The sequence below is a fragment of the Gopherus evgoodei genome, chromosome 8, assembly GCF_007399415.2.
Source record: "Gopherus evgoodei ecotype Sinaloan lineage chromosome 8, rGopEvg1_v1.p, whole genome shotgun sequence".
Lineage (NCBI taxonomy): Eukaryota > Metazoa > Chordata > Testudines > Testudinidae > Gopherus > Gopherus evgoodei.
The window spans coordinates 55,331,664-55,355,739 of NC_044329.1; the positions used below are offsets into that span (position 1 = coordinate 55,331,664).

At 39.1% G+C, this 24,076-nt stretch overlaps 1 protein-coding gene across 8 annotated transcripts in view; it reads left to right on the forward strand.

Moving 5' to 3' along the window:
* The window catches only part of CEP350 (centrosomal protein 350), a 172,147-nt gene extending 149,302 nt beyond the window's left edge, over positions 1–22,845 (forward strand). For 7 of the 8 annotated variants that reach the window (XM_030572799.1, XM_030572804.1, XM_030572800.1 and 4 more), the window contains 6 exons: positions 512–594; positions 1,640–3,723; positions 4,818–5,219; positions 5,303–5,449; positions 6,720–6,842; positions 18,684–22,845. In XM_030572799.1, coding sequence (XP_030428659.1) covers positions 512–594; positions 1,640–3,723; positions 4,818–5,219; positions 5,303–5,449; positions 6,720–6,842; positions 18,684–18,848 — 3,004 coding nt within the window. In that variant the 3' untranslated portion in view covers positions 18,849–22,845. The remainder of the gene's footprint in view (positions 1–511; positions 595–1,639; positions 3,724–4,817; positions 5,220–5,302; positions 5,450–6,719; positions 6,843–18,683) is intronic. The other variant, XM_030572802.1, reaches the window with a different exon arrangement.
* Positions 22,846–24,076: the final 1,231 nt, after the last annotated feature.

Genomic DNA, 24,076 nt, shown 5'->3' on the forward strand with positions numbered 1-24,076 from the left:
ACTCCAAGAGGTGGTGCTAAAAATCCCATTGGCCTCTCAGTAGTAGGTTTACATGCTCTCAACTGCAGAGGGTAATATTTCTTACTAAGCTAATCTTTATTAGAAAGAAACCCTCCCCAGAATGTATCGTATCCCATTCATACATACACGTACCTTTTACACGCATGGGGCACTGGTCACTTGCTGGAAGATTCTCTGCACTTTGAGGTCTTTAAACCACGATTTGAGGACTTCAAAAACTCAGACATAGGTTAGGGGTTTGTTACAGGAGTGGGTGGGTGAGATTCTGTGACCTGCATTGTGCAGGAGGTCAAACTAGATGATCATAATGGTCCCTTCTGACTTTAAAGTCTATGAGTCTATAATTAGTTTCTACAGTCATCTCACCCTTAATGCACTCTTGCATTGGGGTACAAGATTCTTTAATTATTGCTGTTTGCACTTACACTATGACTAGCAATTCCAACATCTGGAACATTTGTGCTTCACTTTATTGACTTTTCAACCCTAGGCCTGAGGCAACCAAGAATTGGAAATCACTGACTGAGTCCGAGTGGTCCAGAGTATCTTTGGAATCCATTGCAGAGCATGTTGGTATGTAATTGGGCAATAAATGCTGCAGATGGAGACGTCCTTTCATAAATCTTGAAGAATTCTGTTCCCTGTGTTTCTTAAAATACCCATTCTTTCATAATCTCTAACTGTTTGCTGCAAGGTGAGAAGGGATTTAGAGAGAGATTGGTTAAGTCAAAATTGAATGCATAGTACACACTTTTTTTTCTTTATAGTTGTATTTTTTTTCACATTTACATTTGTTTTGATTCTAACATTAATCTTCTGAAGAACAAATTTCACTATTCCTCCCCTTAGGTGTAAAGCATCTTATTCGGGTCTCTTCTTTTAAGAGACTTTAATAATAAACAGCCAAAACGTAGTGGAAAGAAAATGGTAAATTTTAGAAGAATATTTTAACTAAGACAAAATGATAGCATCTTGGCTTTTTCTTCTTAGGAGAGAGCAAAAGCAAACAATGTGCTGAACCACTAATATTTGGTTCTATCCTTGCTGAGACTTATGTGAAACATCAAAAGTATTACATTTGTTTTTCTTTTTGTCTTTTGTGTTTCCCAGCATCATATAATTTGAGAACACTGCTTTTGAAAAAGCCAAAAACAATTAAAGATTTTCTTCTTTTGTTCAGATATTTTTCAGTGGTTTACTATTAATGTTTATCTCTTCGCATACATTTATAACCTTGTTTACCTTTGTGACCTCCAGACAAATACCTGAGCTTTTACCTCCAATAACAAAGTCCCATTCCTCAATAATAAACTCTTCACAGAACAGCAGCAGAGGTAGGAGGTTAGAAAGAAAGCTATGGAGACATAATACATACGGAATACAGAGGATGCTGTTGTTATTTACAGAACAGTCCAGGAGCCTGTGAAACTTTCACAGAACCCTGTTAATATCCTTTTGTCTCAAATCTTTTGACTAAACAGCTGTTTAACTTTGGCTGCAGTTTCCCAATAAAATAACAGGCATTCCTGATCACACCTTGCTCTGATAGGATTAAAAAATATCAAAAGATTATTCTGGATGATTTAGTATTGTGATGATTAATTTTTTTTTATTTAAGATGCTGAGAGGTCTGTGTCTGTACACATCAAGAGACTCATTGACTCAGAGGTTCATGCAGAAGAACCTTCCCGAACCCTATCCCCAGTCTTCAAGTCACCAAGGAGATCCAGAGCTGAATCTGGTGATTCCTTGGACAGTGTGCCCTCATCAGCTCTTCTCCAAGATCTAAGAGATGGTGGTAGAGTATCCCATGTGTTAGTGAGCAAGTCAGAAGATGTATCCAGTGATGATATTGTGTCCAGTCACAAATCTGATATACAAGAAGAGATGGAGTACATAAAATCAGAAGAATCCGAGGTTGAAGATGCTAATAATAAACATTCAGAGAGTTCTGGTGCCTTGTTGATGCTAGAGATACACCAGGAAAGCTTACCAGAAGTTTTTCCAAAGAGAGACCTCCATTCTGACACTGAACAGTCTCAGAAGGAACTATTTAGCGTGACTGCTGAAAATATTCAGAGTACAGAAGAGATTTCAAAACAGAGACAGACAATCAAAGATGATGTAGGGAGTGATCAAAGTGACAGATCAGAAAAGTCCTCTCTCAGCTTGAGCAAGTTGGCACAGGAAAAAGACTTCTCTCTTCCCGAACAAGTTTTTACTCAAAAAGAGCCATCATACTCTGAAGATTTTGTGGGGTCCTCCCCCAGAAAAGAGACATCAGTTGAAGAAACTCCTTCTGCTGAATGTTTCAAAGATGATTTTGAGATACCTACATTGTCACACAGAAAAGATTCTCAATCACTTAGAGAGAAGTCACAACATACAAAACCCCCTAGAAGCAGATCCACAAGCCTTGGCAGTGAAGATGAAATCAGTGAATATCTCAGTGACAAATCTCTCTCTGTCTCTGGCAGTGTGCATTCAGAGAGGTTATTAGAACTCAAGTCACCAACAGAGCTCATAAAAAATAAAGAACGCAGTGATGTGGAGAAAGAACAAGCCCTCACTGAATCACCACTTTGGGTCTCAATTTCCATCACAGAAGAAGCAAATACACTGGTAAATTTCAATATTGGTGACAGGATACTTGTCAGTAACATCCAGCCTGGAACACTGCGATTCAAAGGTGTGACCAGTTTTGCCAAAGGGTTTTGGGCTGGTGTGGAGCTGGATAAACCTGAAGGAAACAACAATGGGACTTACGATGGTATTAAATATTTTGATTGTAAGGAAAAGCACGGTATTTTTGCTCCTCCTGAAAAGATCTCTCACATTTTAGAAAGTTTTGATACCTATATAGACACGAATGAAGATGAAGACTCGTTCTTCGATGACAGATTGGGTCAGCACCACAAATCCAAGGAGAAAGACAAAGAAAGTTCCAAATCTGGCAAAGATGAAGAAAGCAAGGGAAGAGATGCAACTGAGAAATCGTCCCAAGATAAAGCTCCACCGGGCATGACTGCTTTAGAAGCCTCTGTTGGGCAAAAAGTTGATGATTACTCCAGTTCTGAAGTAAACCATATAAAGGAGGTTTTCACAGCAGCTGGACCACTTGCCAAAGAGCAGTCTGTGGTGGACTGTCTGAAAGATGCTGTAAAAGATGAGATTGTCCATGCACCGTCTGTTTCTACTATAGAAAATGTTGTCACCATTCTATTGGAAGGTACCTCAGATGGTATATTGTCTGAAAAGCTGGAGAGGCAGCAGTCCTCAAGGGAGGAATGTACTGAAAAGTCAGATAATTTTTCTTCTGGAATTTTGGAAAAGCCTGCAACTCCACTTCTGGACCTATTGACCAAGGAAAAGAATCAGTTAGAAGCCCAACTTAGACTGCCTCTTGGAGAGGAAGAGAAGTCAAAAGACCAGCTAGAAAAGGTCTCCTTGTTGACAGACAGTCTACTCAAGGATTTTGTTAAGGACACTGTCAATCAGCTACAGCAAATCAAGAAGGTCAGGAATGAGAAGATTCATTTTAGCAATCAGGAGCTCTGTGATGTTCAAGAGGAATTATCATCCAGAACCACAGCCCAGCATATGGAGGAGCAGGTAGCAAAGAACCTGCAGAACTTTTTTTTAAGTTCTGAATTGGAAGATGAAAGAGAAGAAGTTTCCTCTCCAGATATGTGTCCCAGACCAGTGAGTATATAGCTTGCATTGATTTCAGAAGCTAATATATTAATTGTTTGTTTATTTGGATAATTATTGAATCTGAAGATTTTGTTTTCTACCAATTTTGTTTCTCCCAAGTGTTGTCAGGTGACCTCCAGTGTGTCTCTCGCTTTATGGTACATTCTGAAACATTTTGGGGATTTACAGAGATGAATGAAACACCTACTCATATCACATGAAAAACTGAAAAATATTCTACTTAGAGAGCATTCTGCTTACATATATCATCTTTCCTGTATTAGCCTACCCTGTTTTTCATAATCCTAATTGAATCTGCATGAATGCGACTCTTGTATTTGAAGAGTAAGTTTGCTTCTGCTTACTCTCCATATATAATAATCATCCTCTGACCTTACAGTTAGTTGCTATAGAGATCATTAAGATGTCAAGCAGCTAAAGGTGCTGGGTTAACAGCTCTCTGATAAGTGAAGTTTTATATCCACTGGACAGATATATCATGAACAGTGGAAGTTCAAGCTTCCCCAGAACCACCTCTGAGGGTAAGAATATAAGACATGGCTTCTTTGCTGAGGCTTTTAATAAAGCTGATAACTGTGGTGATATTCTCAATATGTTACTATCACAGAAAGCACCAGCTCATTTTCACATATGCCACCAAACAGCCATCAGTTTGTAATGGCTTTTAGTCTACTGATTTAAGCTAGATTGATACTGATGGTAAATGAAGTGAAAAGTTACATATTCCATTACCAAACTGGTCAGCCACCCAACCCCTCACAAACAAATTGGTTTCAGGGCAGAATGAGCAAAAAGAACAGATGATCTATTTTAAAAAATGCTTCTCTCTGTTGTAAACACCCTAATACAGTAACTTTTCAAAAATATTGGGGAAGAAATGATGAAAGTGCAGTTATATGAGTAGAATCAAATGTTTCCACTGGTTTGGGGTTTTTGAGATAATTATTCAAAAGTGCATTATAAACACTGACAATCATATCAGAAGTACATTTCAAAATCGAATTATAAGAAGAGTTTGTTGGTCAATAGAGTACATTACTGCTTTGAATAGTAACTCTGTAATTCTGTTTCTTATTCCACAGGAGAGTCCAGTGTTTGGTGCCAGCGGACAGGAAGAGCTTGCTAAGAGGCTGGCAGAACTGGAGATCAGCCGGGAATTCCTGAGTGTGTTAGGAGATGATCAAGACTGGTTTGATGAGGACTTTGGCTTGAACTCCCACAAGGTCCTGCAGAAGCAAACTGAAGAATCAGCGGTGCTGCCCAAGACAGAGCCACAAAAAGTGCCACCTAAGCCATGTGAGGAGCCTTTGGCTGTTCCACATACTGCAATGGAAGTAGAAGTCATGGTGTATGCAGCAGCTGAGCAGCTGTGGAAGTTGAAAGAGCTGGGTCATGATCTTCAGAATATCAGCCTTCCCATAGACCTTGGTAATACCACCAAAGAGCAGGACATGGAGACTATAAGCAAACAGGTCTATAAACAGGTACAACCCTGGGGAACACTGATCTCATCCCCTGGATACTTGCCCTCAGAAGTTTTAATTTTGACCTTTTTCTTTTTGTCAAGGCGGTATTTGACTTGACGAGAGAGATTTTTCGGGAAATCTTTGCTGAGGATCCTAATCTGAATCAACCTATTTGGATGAAACCATGTAGAATTACCTCCACTTACTTTCGGCGAGTAAAAGATCCAAATGACCTTGATGAGATCAAGGTAGGAAAGATGCTATTAAGTTGAGACTGTCCTCATATCATGTAATGCTTATATAGCATTTTTTCATTTGTAGCCCACTGAATGCTATGTGTAGGTAGGCAAGCATTACCTGGACTTTAACAGATGTAGCATTTGAGCACAGAGAGGTTTCAAGAATGGCTATTTGCTGAAAAGCAATTATGTAAAGATGGTTGGTTTTTTTTTGTTCAATAGATTTACCACCCTCTCTTTCTGGGATGTATTTGCTGACTTTAGTGACTTTTTAAAAAAATTCCTTTACTGCAGATCTAACAGACCTCAGTCCTGCAATCTGATCTGTCTTGGCAGATCCATACGCCTATGTGGACTTCAGTGGGACTCTATGCAAGAGTCTGTTGTCATGGATCTGGTTAAGGGATTGGGGCTAAAGGAGTGAGCTGGATTTTATGCTTTCTTGTGCATTATATTTGTATGCTTAACTTCAATCAGATACACCTGTGCCAACCCCAGTGAAGGCAATGGAGTTGCACAGATGGACTATAAAGGCATAGTTTGAAGATGAAATGGGTGCACTGCTGTAACTGAGGGCCTAGTTTGGTCTGCAGGCTTTTTATTACTAGTGGTAATGCTCAAGAAAGAAAAATCTCAGCTTGTTGCTGAACCCAGATTTAATTTACAGGTCTGTATATTAGAAAAAAATATGTCAAACTAGCACTTTTCATATGGAAATCATTGGGACACAAACAAGGAATATCCCCTGCCTCCAGTTCTGTTTTTCCAAAGTTATTTTTCAGAGTAGAACTGCATTTAAAGTAATTTGCCCAAGATAACACATTTAATCTTTGGCAGAGTCAGGGACAGAACCTAGATCTATCAAGACATAGCTGTCCTTGAACTGTTAATAGCAGGGAAGAATAAAGTTAAAAGGATAAAGGACTGTCAGTCTCTAACCCTATTTTCCTACAGTGTCCTTTCATAAACTGAATTAGTTTTAGTCTCCAGTTTACTGTATCATTTAAATGAAAGTTGTGCTCTATGGTTAGTCAAAGCTCTAAGGGCTAAAAAAAATTTCAGCCCTTTTTTAAATATAGTATACGTACTGCATAATGTTGCCTCTAAGATTAGGTTATTGCTCAGTGCTTCCATTGTAAATCTCTTGCACTGCAATGTACATTTCACAGTTAAACAGAAATCCACCCTGTATTTTAAGATCAGATTTTGAAGGGCAGGTGCTCTGTACGGAATTCACTTCTTCCCTCAAATACAATATTAACTCTTCCCTTTTCCCTAGAGTTTCATTGTAGCTGAAGTTCTAAAATTGTTCAGCTTGAGGAAGGAACCTAATCACAAAACAGATTGGCAGAAGATGATGAAGTTTGGACGCAAGAAACGGGACAGAGTGGATCATATACTGGTCAGTGGATAAAAGCATCCAGTAGATTGATTGTATTCTATCCCCTGAATACAAAGTGTTTGTTAGTTATATCCCAAAAGAAGGCATGAACCTTTTGACAAAAGGTAGTTAATCCATATGGTCCACTTACATTTTTGTCTCTTTTGGGTACTTGCAATGAACAGAATAACTTTTAAACAGATCATTATGTATGGGTAGAGAGAGTAAGAAGAGGAGAAAGTTGAGAAGCATAAAAAGTTAAAACCATTAATTTAAACAGTGAATTTGTTACAATGTAAAATGCATTACTGAAAGGGTAGCCTTTTTTCTTTGAACCAAAATTGGTATTCCTACCCGTCACAAATTCTAGGAGGACTGGCTTTCTGCCTTGATGAACCAAAGTATTTATTCTTTAGTAATGTTGTTTCCACTGTGACAAGTGATACTGAAATCCAAATAGATTAAGCTCCTTCCTGTGACAGAATTCTGATACAGCATTTCTTGGCTTTTTCAAAAGTTCTGCAGTTAAGACCGGTACAGAGTTTGAAATAGCATTGTAATTTAAAAGTGACTATATCTTCTTCATAGTACTGTGGTAGCAGCTATGCCACATGGTTCCCCCAGCATGTTCACTAAACTAGCATTGAGCAGCATTGCTGCTTCTATAATACCTCTGCATGTAAGCTGTGTTGAACAATATATGCTGCCAATGCTGGTGCAGGGATGGAGGATAACTCATGGGGACAAGCTTTTTAAAGTTGATCTTTGGGTGATTTTACTGAATGGTTTAGTCGTCTGTGATGAGTCCACTTGGCAACATAAGAGTTCCCAACACATTGCTTTTATCTTAACTATAACCTAAATTGGTATATAAAATTACCAGTTAATTCAAACCATGGATATCTTTGATCGTTTGTTCTCTCACCTGTGGAAGATTTCCAGCAAAGCATTAGGAACACTCTTCCGCCAGAGACAAAATTGCACCCTAGCTAGGTAAAGGATTTAAAGTTAGGGTCAAGTATCCTGGGATATCTGGGCTTTATTAGTATATTCGTTGTAACTAATATAATTTATAATAAGCTAAAGTACAGCCACATTAGGTATGGAACATGCAGCTATTGTGTGCCTGCACCAGCTCACTCTACCAGTTTTCAGTTATTATAAATTAGTCTCAATTGGAAACATTCAAAAAAGTGAATCAGGTAGAATGAGGTTGAAAATTCAGGCACTAATGTACAATAGTCTTGAGACCTTCCAGATTTCATACAAGAATCCAGGTGTCAAAAGGTTAAAACACTTTAATCCATATATTTTAATAAACACAGTCTGACAAGACTGTATTTCATTCCACCTCAGTCACACAATGAAACAGAGGTAAAACAACCACCATTTTAGCTGAAGCATGGGAAGAATATAGACAGACAAACTCTGTGATATACTGTTTGCTTTAGGATTTGGCATTGCTCAGTGACATTGTTGCTAAGCTTATCACTGCAACGTAAGCAACCAAGAGAGAAACTTCTAGCTTAGAAGTTTTCTAGGGTTTGGCTACTTTTTCTATAAACATATTTGCTAAAACCTCTTTAAACTGTTAAGCAGCTGGTTAACTAATCAGCTTCCAGTATCTGCCACTTTTGTTTCTGTGGTCATTGTGAGAATACAGTTGTGAGAATACAAACACTGGATCATGGCAGCATCACTGACTGAATCAGGGGCTTTGCTAAATAGCAGTATTCAAAAAGGAATAGAACATGATGATTTAACTGGAATTTCAAAAACCCAGTTTCATGTTTTCCTGAGCGTGGCAATAGTCCATTAAAGGAACAAATCAAATTTGGTTCCAAATTTAGATTTTGTAGACATTTGTCTTCAGAAATCCAAGAGCCACAGAAATATTTCCATTAGTTTTTGTCTGTGTTCTTATGTATAAGTTTATTTAAGAAATATATCTCTGCAACTCGAATACTGTCTGTCATGCTCGAGAGTGGCTCACAACTGAGTGCCAACCGCAGGGCAGACACACCAAGCTGGTAGTGTGTTCTGTAATTAGAAGTCACCAAGCCAATAACAAGTGTGAACTCCTAGATCACTACCAGTCTTACCATGGAGTCACAGACAGTCCCCTGGGATTCTCCAGGGGGCTTTGCTACCCAGACAAACTGGACTTTGTGGTAAAAGGTCACTCAAACCAGAAATCATGTCACATAAGGTTGCCCCCCGTCCCAAGAGACCTCCAGGTCAGTTGGTATTTTATATCTTACACCAAAGTCTATACTGGCAGCCAACTCTATTGTAAATGAACCGGAGGTTTATTATCTAAGAAAAGGCAATGAGAATTAAGAGGTTAAAGCAGGTAAAATATATGCAGAAATTAGTCACTTTTTGTCATTCCAAATAGTGGCAGTCATGTAATAAACTGCCAGTTTCCCAAAAGTCTTTTCAGGGTACCCATATTGTCTTTGGGATCTCCGCTTATATCTGGTACACATCCCAAACAGTCCAGAGATGAATGCTTTTTCCTTGAATCCATTCTTAAAGCTGCTTCTTACAGAAATCAAGCTGACAGCGTCACTGCTCACATGGGCTTTTCCTTTGACAGAGTGAGGAATGCATTTTGAGGCTTTGACCTCCAATCATCATGATGACCACTTGCTTTGAAATTAGCATTTTTCTGTTGAAGTTCTTCATTTGCATTTCAAAAGGCTTGTTTCTTATCTGATGGATTATTTAGTTACAGGGGTATTTACAATATAAATATTTGCTATTGCATTATAACAGGATACAGATAAGTGAAAACAATGCAAGTAACAACCCATTAGTTTTTCATTACATTTAAACTACGCTCTTATACATTTAACAATTACTTGGAGCTATACTAATGCACAAGTTAATTGACCTGTGGCTTCAGCATCAGCTGGCACCTGGTCTGCCAGTGTTACACTGTCATCATACTAAAATAGAATCTAGAAGTTAAACTGTAGCTAGTCTGTTTATAACGGCTGATTTATTGTCCAGATTTGATTTTCTCCTTGTAAAGGACTATTGAAGCACAGAAAATAAATATAGTGAAAATTAAGTTATAATTATTTTCATTTTTAATAATGTGAGGCAGAGATTCTAAAACTTTCATTGTCTGAAATGAGACGTTAGTAGAGTCTCTTGCAGGCTTCTTTCCTTCCCATTCATAATTGTGTAACATCCTGTGACAATTACAGCAATTGCTTATTTGGAAAAGTATTCTTAGTAAAGTATATACTTTTGGCTGTATTAAATATAATGTAGCAGCTGGAAACAAGGAGAGCTAGCACCATGTGACTATCCAGCATGCTGGGAACCACAATTTGGAAACCACCAGTATAATGTCTTTGTGATATAGGCAAGGAAAATTGTTGTACGTTCCTCTTCTCCCAGCCTACCAATAATGACAGTCAAGTACTTATAGTGTTGTGACTTTACCTCTTTGCTTCCTGGTAGGCAATAATTCTGTCAGGCAAGCCCTGCATGTAAGGCCCCATTTTAGAGATTTCTCTTTACTTTTGTTTTTCCTTTTGTTCCTATTTCCTCTTGCCCAGCTTTGTCTTTCCCCTTTTCCTCATTTCTAAGCCCAGAACTGAAGAAAAGGACAAGTACAGTTGTTGGGTTTAATGCTGGGTGATGTTGGTGGCTTATGATATACAGGAGATCAAACTAGAGACCTGGTGGTTCCTTCTGGCCTAAACTTCATGACTCTACACAGAACGGGGCACAAAATAGACCTCAAAAAGAGAGCAGAAAAACCGAGGGGGAAGGATGATCAGCAGAGACAACCTCTACTGAGGATTCCCCTACCTTCAGCAGAGACAACCTTGTGGCGGAGTGTCAGTAACACACAAAGCAGCACAGCATTCCAAGAACTCTCCCATCAATCAGGTTTCCATTAATATTGGAGCTGGTCAAAAATGGGGAGGAAAGGGGATTTTGCAAAAATTTTGAAAGTTTTCATTTTGCAGGGCTCAAAAGCATCCTTCACCTAAGGAGACATAAAGGAACTGAGCAGTTTGAGCTCTGTGAAGCGGCTGACCACAGTCTGGTCAGCCATGCTGGAAAAAGAGACTTCCTGCGAAATACATCTTTTAACAAACTAGAGTCTCTTGTACAATCAGGTTTAGTTTTAGAAGCGTATTTTTACTTTTGTTTGCTTGTGACTTTTTCTACCTTTATTCCTTATACTTGGTATCACTTAAAGCTGTGACTTCTTGTTTAACAAAGTTGTTTAATTTTTACTATAAACTATTCATTGCTTTGATTAAAATAGTGTTCCTTAACACAGTTAATGTAATAAGTTGCTAGGTATTTTCTCTTTAAGGGACCAGTGAAATGGATCACTTCTGTAAATGATCAAGGTGAGGGCTGGACGCTGCAGAGCAGACAGTTTTTGGGGGAAAATTTGGGTCTGTGAGAGTATTGGGGTCACCCTAAAAAAAGTAACTGGGTGGTAGAAACCAGGGTGTGATCTGCATGTTTGTATGCTGGCTGTTGGTGTCAAGGCTGTTAGCCACATCAGCATTGCATTTAAGGCACTCCAAGTTTCAGGGCAGGCAGTGACGAACCCCTTACTGGTCTGGGTTGAACCCCAAAATGTCACAGGTGTCCAATTCCCAATTGGCTTTCACTGCAAATTTGGTACCGACCTGCCCTTTGCACCTTTGAAAATTTCCCCTTCAGTCTTCAAGAAGGTCCCTCCTCTTCTAAAGATCTTGATGCTTTTTTTATTATGTTCAGGCACAGATGGTAGATTGGCTTGCCTCTGCAACAACAGCCAGAGTACCCTGCTTTTTCACTTGGGCGGTTAGGCCTAAAGCCTTGTCCACAAGCATATTTATCATAGAATCATAGGACTGGAAGGGACCTCGAGATGTCATCTAGTCCAATCCCCTGCACTCGTAGCAGGACTAAGTATTATCTAGAGCATTCCTGACAGATTTGTCTAACCTGGAGTTTCCACAGCCTCCCTAGGCAATTTATTCCAGTGCTTAACCACCCTGACAGCTAGGAAGTTTTTCCTAATGTCCAACCGAAACCTCCCTTGCTGCAATTTAAGCCCATCACATCTTGTCCTTTCCTCGAAGGTTAAGAAGAACAATCTTTTCTGTACTTGAACACTGTTATGTCCCCTCTGTCTTCTCCAGACTAAACAGACCCAACTTTTTCAATCTTCCCTCGTAGGTCATGTTTTCTAGACCTTTAATCATTTGTGTTGCTCTTCTCTGGACTTTCTCCAGTTTGTCCACATCTTTCCTGAAATGTGGTGCCCAGAACTGGACACAATACTCCAGTCGAGGCTTAATCAGCGCAGAGTGGAGTGGAAGAATTACTACTCATGTCTTGCTTGCAACACTCCTATTTATACATCCCAGAATGATGATGATGGGTTTTTTTCTTTTTCTTTTGTCAACATTGTTATATTGTTGTATCATATTTAGCTTGTGATCCACTATGATCCCCAGATCCCTTTTCACAGTACTCCTTCCTAGGCAGTCATTTCCCATTTTACATATGTGCAACTGATTGTTCCTTCCTAAATGGAGTACTTTGCATTTGTCCTTATTGAATTTCATCCCACTTACTTCAAACCATTTCTCCAGTTTGTCCAGATCATTTTGAATTTTAATCCTTGCAACCCCTCCCAGCTTGGTATCGTCTGCAAACTTCATGAGTGCACTCTCTATGCCATTATCTAAATCATTGATGAAGATGTTGAACAGAACTGGACCTAGAACTGATCCCTGCAGGACCCCATTCATTATGTGCTTCCAGCATGACTGTGAATCACTCTCTGGGAATGGTTTTTCAACCAGTTTTGCACTCATGTTATAGTAGCTCCATGTAGGTTGCATTTTCCTAGTTTGTTTCTAAGATCATGTGAGACAGTTTCAGAAGCTCAACTAAAGTCAAGATATACCACGTTTACCGTTTCCCCCTTATCCACAATGCTTGTTATCGTGTCAGAATAAGCTATCAGGTTGGTTTGACACAATTTGTTCTTGACAAATCAATGCTGACTGTTATTTATCACCTTATTATCTTCTAGATGTTTGCAAATTGGTTGCTTAATTATTTGCTCAATTACCTTTCCGCATACAGAAGTTAAGCTGACTGGTCTGTAATTCCCCGGGTTGTCCTTATTTCCCTTTTTATAGAATGGCACTATATTTTCCCTTTTCCAGTCTTCTGGAATCTCTTCTGTCTTCCATGACTTTTCAAAGATAATCACTAATGGCTCAGATATCTCCTCAGTCAGCACCTTGAGTATTCTAGGATGCATTTCATCAGACTCTGGTGACTTGAAGACATCTAACTTGTCTAAGTAATTTTTAACTTGTTCTTTTCCTATTTTAGCCTCTGATCCTACCTCATTTTCACTGGTATTCACTATGTTAAACATCCAATTTCTAGCTAGTTTGAATTCATTTTGTGCCTTGGTCTTTCTAATTTTGTTCCTACATACTTGTGTTGTTTATATTCATCCTTTGTAATTTGACCTAGTTTCCACTTTTTATAGGACTTTATTTTTTTTCTTTTTTAGATCATTGACAATTTCCAGATTAAGCTAGGGTGGTCTCTTACCATACTTCCTATCTTTCCTATGCAGTGGGATAGTTTTCTCTTGTGCCCTTATTATGTCTCTTTGAAAAACTGTCAACTATCTTCAATTGTTTTTCCCTTTAGACTTGCTTCCCAATGGATAATACCTACCAACTCCCTAAGTTTGCTAAAGTCTACCTTATTGAAATCCATTGTCTTTATTTTGCTGTTCTCCCTCCTGCCATTCTTTGGGATTGTGAACTCTACCATTTCATGATCACTTTCACTCAAGCTGCCTTCCATTTTCAAATTCTCAACCATTTGTCAGAATTGAATCTAGAACAGCCTCTCCTCTACTAGCTTTCTCCAGCTTCTGAAATAAAAAGTTGTCTCCAATACATTCTAAGAACTTGTTGGATAATCTGTGCCCTGCTATGTTATTTGCCCAACAGATGTCTGAGTAGTTGAAGTCCTCTATCACCACCAAGTCCTGTGTTTTGGATGATAGTTGTTTAAAAAAAGCCTCATCCACCTCTCCTTCCTGTTAAGGTGGTCTGTAGTAGACCCCTACCACAACATCACCCTGTGTTTTACCCCTTTTATCCTTACCCAGAGACTTTCAACAAGTCTGTTTCCTATTTCCATCTCAACCCTTAGTCCAATTATATATATTTTTAATATATAAGACAACAGATCCCTTTTTTCCCTGCCTGTCCTTCCTGAGCAAGCAAGACCCTTCTATACTAATATTCCAGTCATATGTATTGTCCCACCAAGTCTCTGTGATGCCAACTATGTCATAGTTGTTTATTTACTAGCATTTCAAGTTTTTCTTGCTTATTCCCCATACTTCTCACATTAGTATACAGTAATCTAAGATACTGATTTGGTTCCCCCCACCTTCAGTTCTGTCTTGTCTCTCTCTTATCCCTACTATAACAGCCTATGCTCCCCCCAAATTTCAACGCTTCTCCCAGGTCTCCATGTTTTTTACTTACCTGTGGGCTTTGGTCACCTGCCCACCTGTATGGGACTAGGACAAGGAGCTATACCACTGTTTTCTTCCTCTATCCCTTTTCAGAGTTTTTTGAGAAAGGTGAAGTAGGGCAAAGCAGAGGTAATGCTGTCAAGCCTCTTGAAGGCCCATGCCCTTAGTTTTTTGAGCTGATGAGCCTGTCATTGGCCATTGCTTGACCTTCTGGACCTGTTGATCCAAGGCCCACAATCTTTCTTGTTCAGTGTGATTTGGAGAGATTGGAAATAAAGCAAAGCTTCTTCCTAGAAGAGGAAATCTGTTCTGAAATTAGTCTTTCTAGCTAGCAACAGAGAGCCTGCTCCTGTGAAATATGCATGAATTTGGAACTGTTTTTTTGTTCAGTGGGGCAACAAGAAGAATATCAATGCCTGCGCAAGACATATTATTGCCATCTTTGTAGGGTTTCAAAAAGAGCTCAGTGTCTATAACCTAAGCGTCTGCTCTTCTGTCCTCTCTCTTACTGGAGTTCTTTCAGGAGCAGGGACACTAGTTCCCAGATGATTTTTATTCAGTTTTGTTGGAGACCCCTGCATCATCCAGTAACTCCTCAGTGGGACCTGTCCTTCATTTTGCAGGTACTCATATATTTGCATTTGAATCCCAGGAGGAAGTCTCCTTCCGCAGATGCTGCCCAAGCTACCCTTTTAAAGTGCTACTTTTAATTGTCATAATACTTTGTCAGACGGATGGGAGAATTTTAAGCTCCCTCATTTTCTCTCTCTCCTACACATCTGTGCACACCTCCTTCAGTTTTTTCCAGGTAAGATTGTATTCGTTCTCCTGCCAGAATTCATCCTTGAGCGGGGACATGAATTCTGCTTCAGTTAACCTGTCCTGTTCACAACTTTAGCCAAGCCCTGCTGCTCTCCAAGGTGGGAAACTTCAGTCCTGTTGTCAGCGGTGTGAAGTTCTACTGAATTCTTTCATGAGAGTTCAGAAAGTTTTAACAATTTTGTGTGCTTTTAAGACTGCTGTAAGGGTGTAAAAACTCACTTTAACCACCAAATAGGTAATGACCAGTATCATTTGCTTATTAGCCAGCCAAGTGCTAGTGTACCACTTTGGTCAGTCATCACCTACTAAAGGTCTCACAGTAGCTTCATGGATTGAGGCCTCTTTGAAAAAATGTAAAGCCACATGGCACTCTCCACCCCGTGTTCATAAAGCACTATCACCTAGACTGCCTGCACCTGAGTGTTCCTTCAGTTGTAGAGCTCTGCAAACAGCATGATAAGGTAGACCCTCCTCAGAGCACCACTTGGTGCATGCAGTGTATGTCTTTGACTGAATCCATTGGAAGGATAGGAGAAGAGTCGTGTAGAACAAAAGAAATTTAGTCTCTGTAATTCCTTTTCTTAGTCTTCTCCCCTGTCATCCTTCATCCCACCCTCCTTTCCTCTGAGGAGAGGTGCCACCCTATATTCTTGTACCTTTTTCTAATTTCTTTAACTGTCTGTGACGCTCCCCTGGTGTTATCTGGACCAGTGATCTGCTAGGTCACTCCAGTCCTCCACTCTGGGAGCCAGCCTTACCCTGCTCTGCTGTGAGAACTCCCACTCCTGGGCTGTTCATGCACAGCCTTTGGCATGTAAGCTGCTTGGATTGTGCAACCGAATGACACTAGCCAATATCTCTGGTCCCAGACACAACCCTAGGAACCTCTGTCTTTCAGTGTCCAGTTATTCCCGCTGGACACTGCAAGCTTATATGAGTTTGTCAGTTTAACAAACAAATTGATACATACCAGGCTTGTTATCCCAAGGGGAGTCTCTGACACACTTCAAACCAAACACACTGCCTCAGGTAGAGTAAACGAACAAATTTATAAAATCTATCTTTGTAGTTAAAGTGATTATAAGTCAGATTTGGTCAAATGAAATAAAAGCAAAACACATGCTAAGCTGATCTTAACACTTTCAATGCCTTTACAAACGTAGATACTTCTCACCATAAACTGGCTGGTTTCCCTTCAGCCAGGCTCTCCCCTTTGATCAGTGCTCAAGTTGCTTGGTGGTGGTGGTCTGTAGATGGAGGTGGAAGAGAGAGCCACTATGGCAAACGTTTCTCCCTTTTATCATGTTCTGTCTTCCCTCTTGGCTCCCCCCCCCCCCTCAACTCAGGTGAGCATTATCTCATCAGAGTCCCAAACTGACCAAGGGAAGGGAGGTGACTCACTCAAGAGACCAACAGATCCTTTGTGGCTGCCTAGGCCAGTGACCTTTGTTCCTGTGAGGCTGGGCTGGGTTTGTCCCATACATGCCCTGATGAGATGTGAACTGCCCCTCTTCTCCTGGAGAGTTTTGCCTGGCCCTCTGCTCCTGGAGAGTTTTTGCCTGGGCTTGTTTTAAGCCAAGAGGACACATTTTCAGTTTCATAACTATATACATGAATTTACAACCTGTAACATTACTATTAGTATAACAACAATGCTCAGTGCATCACGAGACTTCCAAAGACACCTGACATGACAAACTTTGCATTGGATACCACACAATCATATTATAAGGATGAACATGGAGGTGCAGGGTGTTTTCCTGAGGTACAAAGTGTCACACTGTCCTCTCAGAGCCTCTCCTGTGGGGAGGTGAAAGAACTGATTTCTGATATACAGGGCTTGGTTGACAGAGTCTTTGCCACCTTGTTTCCTTGTAGTCAAAGCCATAGCACATTGTCCTTAACTGTTGGTTCCCGTTAGCCCTCTTTTCCCCCCCCCATACTGCTATGACAAAAAGGAATTATTAGGGAGTGATTTTCCTTTGTCTTATACAAGTATGAATGACAGGTTCTTTAACTACACTAGGGTGGATCTATGAAAGTGTGCAGAGCACTAATGAAAGTGTGGGACACCTAAAAATTGCCCTTTCACGCTTGTTTGGTAAGGTGCATTTTTTTCCAAACTCTTCAATAAGTATAAAAGGAGCTGTCAAACTGAAACCACGTGCATAACTGAGGGCTTGTAAACATAGTTAGAACCTTGGAAGTTCTTTTCCTCTATGGTCTCCATTGCAGCCTGTTGGGGCTTCACATTACTTTTGGATTATTAAATTGCAAAGAATTCTTGTACAGTAGATTGCCCCCTTTCACACTCTCAACAGATGAAGTCCCCTTGTGTAGACAACTCAAAGGACTAAACAAAGAGGAAGAGGGTACTGAGTTTATTTCAGTTCTCCCTCTTTCCCTGCTCCCTTATTATATAAATAGAGTAAAATACCAAAGATGTTGATATCATAACTAATACAATTATCACAAGCAAAGTTTTTCAGCCTTGTTTTGACCATATATTCCAAAGTAATGTCTGCCTGATCATCTTACTAGTTGTCCATATGTATTTTGGGATAGCTTTTATCCACAATGAGTTTCCTTCTTTTCCTTTTCTGATTATATAATATAAATATATTTTAATTAAGATGAACAGATACTCTTGTGCCAAATATAAGGTTCATGGCTCAGTGTGGGTTAGCACTGAAGCTGAGCAAATAGTGGAAGAGTTTTCAAGAGATACTCCCTAGCAGTCAAAAGAATGTTTTATTTGATTTCATGTTCTTTCTGAACAAGTTGAAGCACTCAAGGTTTACTAATGTGAATACATATGGAAGCAAAATTTTAGCATAAATGCTCAAAAGGTCTAATTTCCAATTGTAATATTTGTAACATGCAGTTTGACTATAGCCTTTGGACTATGCATTATTTGCTGATGATTTCTGTCTGTGTTCTTGAACGGAGCCCGTCATCTGGGGTAATTATGAATAACAATTAAGAATTGCAGGATCTGCTCATGGACAAGAAAAAGAAAAATCATAAAATTGTTAGAAATTATTTAGCTGTACGTAGCATAATTCAGTTAGTACTAATGCTTTCAAGAGCAGTGAAGCATAAAATATGCTATATTTCAATTTGAATTCACACTATTGATCAGGAATGATGACACATCAGTAGTGTTTTTCAAGCACAAAACTTATATAAAAATAGAATGGATTTCTTTAAAATGAACAGTAAGCCAAAGGGGAAAAATTAAAAAATAAAAATATTCTGGTAAAAGTAATGTATCTGGTTAAGAGATCAGCTGTATAATATAACTCTTCATTTTACTGCACTAAGAATTGTTGTGGAACAACTTATATATATAAAACAATTCTGTCATTGCCAGTTATTTCTTATTCTACTTTTTCTGTGCTTGTTTTGTACTTGTCCTAGAAGGCCTGAAAAATAATAATCCAAGAAACAGTGGAGTGTTAATACATTTTTTTCCTCTAAAATCCAAGGTGCAGGAACTCCATGAGGAAGAAGCTCAGTGGGTGAATTATGATGAGGATGAGCTCTGTGTGAAGATGCAGTTGGCAGATGGGATCTTCGAGGCCTTAATCAGAGACACTATTAATGTTCTGAACCAGATAAATGAAAAACAAGGGAGACTACTGCTTTTGTGACATCCATGATAATAAACCAGAAACTGCGAAACTTCTTGTCATGGGCTTTCTGACTCCTGACATATATTACATCTCCACCATAGCAATATTGCTGCTGGCCGTAAATACATGGTTTTAAAGGCAGTTCAGATGTGATAATGGAACATAGTATTACATCCCGCTGCCTTTAGAAACCTTACACTGGATTTGTTGTTGTAAACAAGCATGGTCTTTCACTTGATGCTGGCTTGTGGTGTGTTCACACCATCCTTTTGCTAATTCAGCACAGAGATTATATGTCAGCATCTCTCCGTTGTCTCAGACTGGGACTGTGAACTTCAGATTGTACTCTGAAAGTGGTTGGATGTGGTTGGGCTGAGGTACTGGTCACTTGGCCCAAAATTACTGTCAGCAATCTAAACTGAAATGATCTTTAGAAAGGTGTATTGGGTGATTTTAATAACTGCTTGTCAGTTTTTAGCCATAAATGGACATTACAGCAATTAATAGTGTTACATTGTTAACCACTTTATATCTGCAGTCCTAACAATATACATCAATTTTTCCACTCAAGAGTCCATTTAATTCCCTTGAAGTCCATTCCCGTCTTTCTTCATGCGATGTGGTACCAGACACGATCGATGGGCTAACAAAGGGGAACATGGATGAGCTTGCTTTTTTGCATTCATCTAAAGAATTCTTACTTGTTTTCTGTCTAATTTGCTTCAGTCAAGAGTTAAGAGCAAAGTAAAGGCCACCAAAAACTGGGCATAATAGACTAGACATTGGTCAGCTTTACTCCTACCATGCAGCATTTCTTCATCTCCTGAACTACCAGCAGCTCTTAGATAAATGGATACTCAGGATTCTCTCAGGCAGTAGACGTGCAGGAGTGGAAAATGTTTCTTCACAAAACTTTGGCCTTCAATAGCTTGGCTTCCTCCCTTGCTACCACTCAACCCTAATAAAACTGCTTCTCTGATATTTGAACAATTAGGGAAATGAGTATTCACCAAAGAAAGTGATGTCCAGTGCTTGACTGTGTACTTGTTCTGTGGTTGTGGGATTTTTAACTTATTTTAAGATAATTTATTAAATTGGAGTTAAGGAAAGTGTCCAGTGCAGTGGTTGCACTGTCTTAGGTTTTGAAACAACAAAACCTGTGAAAGGTACCTATGTAATATTGCATCTGTCCTGGAAACTTCTAGGGTCCATATTCTTTGCACAAAAATCCAGTTTCTTGAGACAGAGGGGGTCAAAAAGAAACAAACTTCAGTGGTCAAATGTGGGAAGGAAAGGGGAAGACTATGAAAAGAGCATCACCTGGACAAATTTCAGTGATTGTGGCGTGTTTAAGGGAGTAATCTGAAGACAAGATGCGAAAATATTTCCTGCTCTCTCGTTACCTGCCTTCCTTCTCATGAATGTTCTTTTTCCAGAGCATTAGGCAGTAGGCAGCCACCCTGTTGTATTTTTGGAGCTGTGCCCTTCATCTTTGAGTGCTTTCTTAGTCTATCCTCCCTTTTTGTGTTTCTTGGATGAACACAGACAATCTGGGATTGAGTATTAATGCCTTAATAATGGAAGTCCTGTTCACTAACATGGGATGAGACCCAAAGCAGATTCATGTTCTCCAGGCATGTTGGAGTATTGAAGTGCATGCAAAAGCATGTTAGGAGGCACCCAAAGATGCTCCAGTGCATGATATGCATGTGGGGAGATTTCTGCTCCTTTCCTTCCATCTGTTTTTGTTTCGTGGATTTCCTATTGTGTATATGTGTGCTACTGCTCCGTTAATGTTTCTCTCTCTTTCCATCTTTCCTTTTTGGGAAACTATCATTGAAATATTTGCATTTTGCACAATGACACACAACTGATAATTCTTTAAATCAGGGACAGCACTGAGAAATGTTGGCTTTTCAATCCAATCAGATTCTCAGATGTAGTAGTGCCAGCACCTCATGTGTGAGTTATTAATGGTGAGCCACATCCATGAGAGCTTATCGAGCAAAGAACAAACAGGAGCAAATAGTGTCTTGGAACACCTCAGATAGGGCACACGTGTCAATCTGTATGTGGTAGCATTCTTTCTAGCTGTCCAGAAGTCAGATGATTTTCATGGGTGGCATACATCTTTTTCATGAGTGATTCACTTGTGTCTGTAAATTAGCATTCTGATGTTGAACCTCAACATTGTCTTAAGCATTTGACAAAAACCAACTACAGCTGCTGTTTAACCAGTATGGTGTTACTAATCAGGTCACTGTCTGTTTCCTTTTTCTGGGCCTATCTTCTTTTCAACAGAGAATATTGTTATTTTTATACATAGTTATAGAAGAGGGCAGAGTACCAGCAGAAGGAGAGAAACCTGCAGAGTATGTCTGTGGCATGGGATTCCTAGAAATAAGTTAGTTTCCATCCCTAGGAACGGTGGCCATTGCTGAGATAGTAAGATGGCCTGCATCTATGAGGCTTCCTGCTGGGCTGTAGAGTTTGTGCATGTGTGGTACATGCACCAGCAGAGAGTGTATTATACTGGCAGTCTTTCAAGATGTGGAAGAAGATTGGAGATTACTTGTGCCCTTATTGGCTTGAGTAAGCAAATATCTAGTTATCAGCTGCAGAAACAGTTGCTACCTTTCCAGCTCTTTGGGCAAAAAGAAACTGTGTAAAAGTAATGGTTTTGGAGAGATCACAATTTATTTTTGGTACCAATTTGTAATGGGAGCAGCCTAGACTAAAACTATGGCTGTTAAATTACACTCTCAACACTTGATAATTGTTGAGGTACACTGGAGGCTAGGACTGATGATCATCGACACTTGGCGATGGTCCTTTCAGGTCAGACTTTGTGATCAATTGTTGAAGCAGTATGGGGAAATCTTGAGTTGAATAAAGAGAAGCTGAATTTTCTCTTCTCCCTTGCCCCCCTTTTTATGTCAAGCCCAGGATGTTCTGTCTGGGTCATGGATGTATTATCTTGGTGCAACAGTGTTGGAAAATCCAAGGTTGAGGGAACATGGAAACTCCAAAATTTTTCTGAGCCCAAAAATAGGGTGATTCCTCTATGACAGAGTCAGAAAGTGCTGGATATAGTCGATATGAAGACCTATGTCCCTTTTCAGTCTAGGAGGAGGTCTGTTAATGCAAGGTAGAACAGCCTAGGTTTTTATGAATATGGAGAGAGACCACTTCTCTCAGACTAGGATAATGCCTGAGCTACAGATCTGGGCTATTACTACTTTACCTTTCAGAAATGGTTTTGTTGCTCATAAGGTTTTGTGGCCTGTTTGAAAAATCTATCTTGTTCACTTTCCTTTCTTGAAAAAGTGGCCTTAGCTTTTTGCAATACTTGAATAAATTGTGTATGTGCAAAAGATTTTCAGTAGCACAGCGTTAGAGAGCATTTAAATAACTCTTCTGCAAAGAACTGAGTGTAGTTCAGGCTTTCAGATCCCATTGCTACCTTAAGAATACTAGGAAAATAAATTCTATTCAGCAGAGTAACAGTTGAAACTTACAAGGTATTTAGTTCAAATTGTAGGAATTTTTAAGTGTTTACAAATCAGCTAAAATGGAGAAAAGCAAAATATCCAGAACATATTTGAAATATAAAAATTAAAAATGCAAAAATATATACAGATGAAAAAGGAGTACTGTAATTAACCTGCATTTAATAGGTTTTTTCCTTGACTTTGCAGAGCCTTTTTATATACATTTGCAAAGCCACCTTGGGAGACCCTCTCTCCCTGTGTACTGTATTGTACAGATATTAAAATAAATAAACCTGTTTACTGTGTTTGTGTAAATAACCCGTTAACCTGGTTTCCATGCCAGTTTTCAGCCAATAATCGCATCCAGTGCAGCTTTGCACAGTAGAGTTAAGGATGTGGGGTTTTTTGTAATTATGAACTGTAAAATAACCAGGGTTGTCCCTGTGTATACCAATGTAAATATCTTTGTTAACTGAAATGTACTTTGAGGATAAAACCTGTAAATAAACTGATTTATAAATTAATTCTTATTTCCTGTTTCTTTATAAAATGGAGTGTAATTACACAAATAGCTGATAATTCTGAAGGTGCCCGTGGATTTGTTTTTGGTAACATATTCCACCTTATCTCTGATGCTGCACTTTGGCTCCCAGTTACAATCTGCTAAATCTCATTATAATTGCCTTAATTGTAATAATACCTTATAGTGTGTCCTTGCATGTTGGTTAAAGCTGGCTGAGTGTTGTGGCAAAAAATAGAAAAAATCGTTGCTTTGTTTTTCAAAAATACAAGTCACAATTTTTAATTGGAAAGATTAAAAATGAGTCATGGTCAACTTTTCAAAATGGACTTTAAAAATCTTCCTTTTAAAATTATACTAAAAATGTGTTATTTCCTTTCAAATAGGAAATATTAATAATGTATTTAAGAAGTAGATAAAATTTTCCTAGAAATGATCCTAGATCTTGTTATATATTCCTAAATGAGATGGTTTTATGGGCCTGCTCTTGTCTTCTCTGAACTCATCTTTATATAGTAAAAAGGAGTGTTCTCCAGAAGGTTGCTAGGAAGGCAGCACTGCATCCATTACACTTGATTCATATTTGGAAGATTACTTTCATAATTGTAAGGGTTAGAAGTGTAGTAATTTTAAAAATGAAAGCTAGTGGAGCTCTGCAGAAGGCTATTGAGCAGCCACGACTTTGACTGTAAATTGCAGAAATCACAGGATTCATGACAACCGGCCCTAGTCATCATTAAATGCAAAAAAACTAGCACTGATTCAATATTAAAGTTTCAAGATCAAGCACTTTGGTCAAGATGTTCCTACAACTAAGCTTGCTGTCTAGCTATTTTAACTCCTCCACATTACACATCCTGTTTATTTTATGCTGTACATTGATAGAATAATAGGTTAGGGTTTCCATTTAATAAGGAAAAGAGGCATAATGAATTCTACCTATATAAATCATGGGGGAGTTATTGTTGCCAGAGCAACCTTATCTTTTTGGAGTTTCCTGGGAATTTGAGTATTTGATTTCACAACTTTAATATTGCATTAATAGTAATAATACCTGGCTCTTATGTGGTGCTTTTAGTAGATCTCAAAGTGCTTTACGAAGGTCAGCCTCATTGTCCCCATTTTACAGATGGGGAAATTAAGGCACGATGCATTTGTGCCATCTTCATGGGCACAAAGTGTATGTGTGTCGCAAGTGGGATCCACATGGACAACTTATCTGGAAGAACCACAGC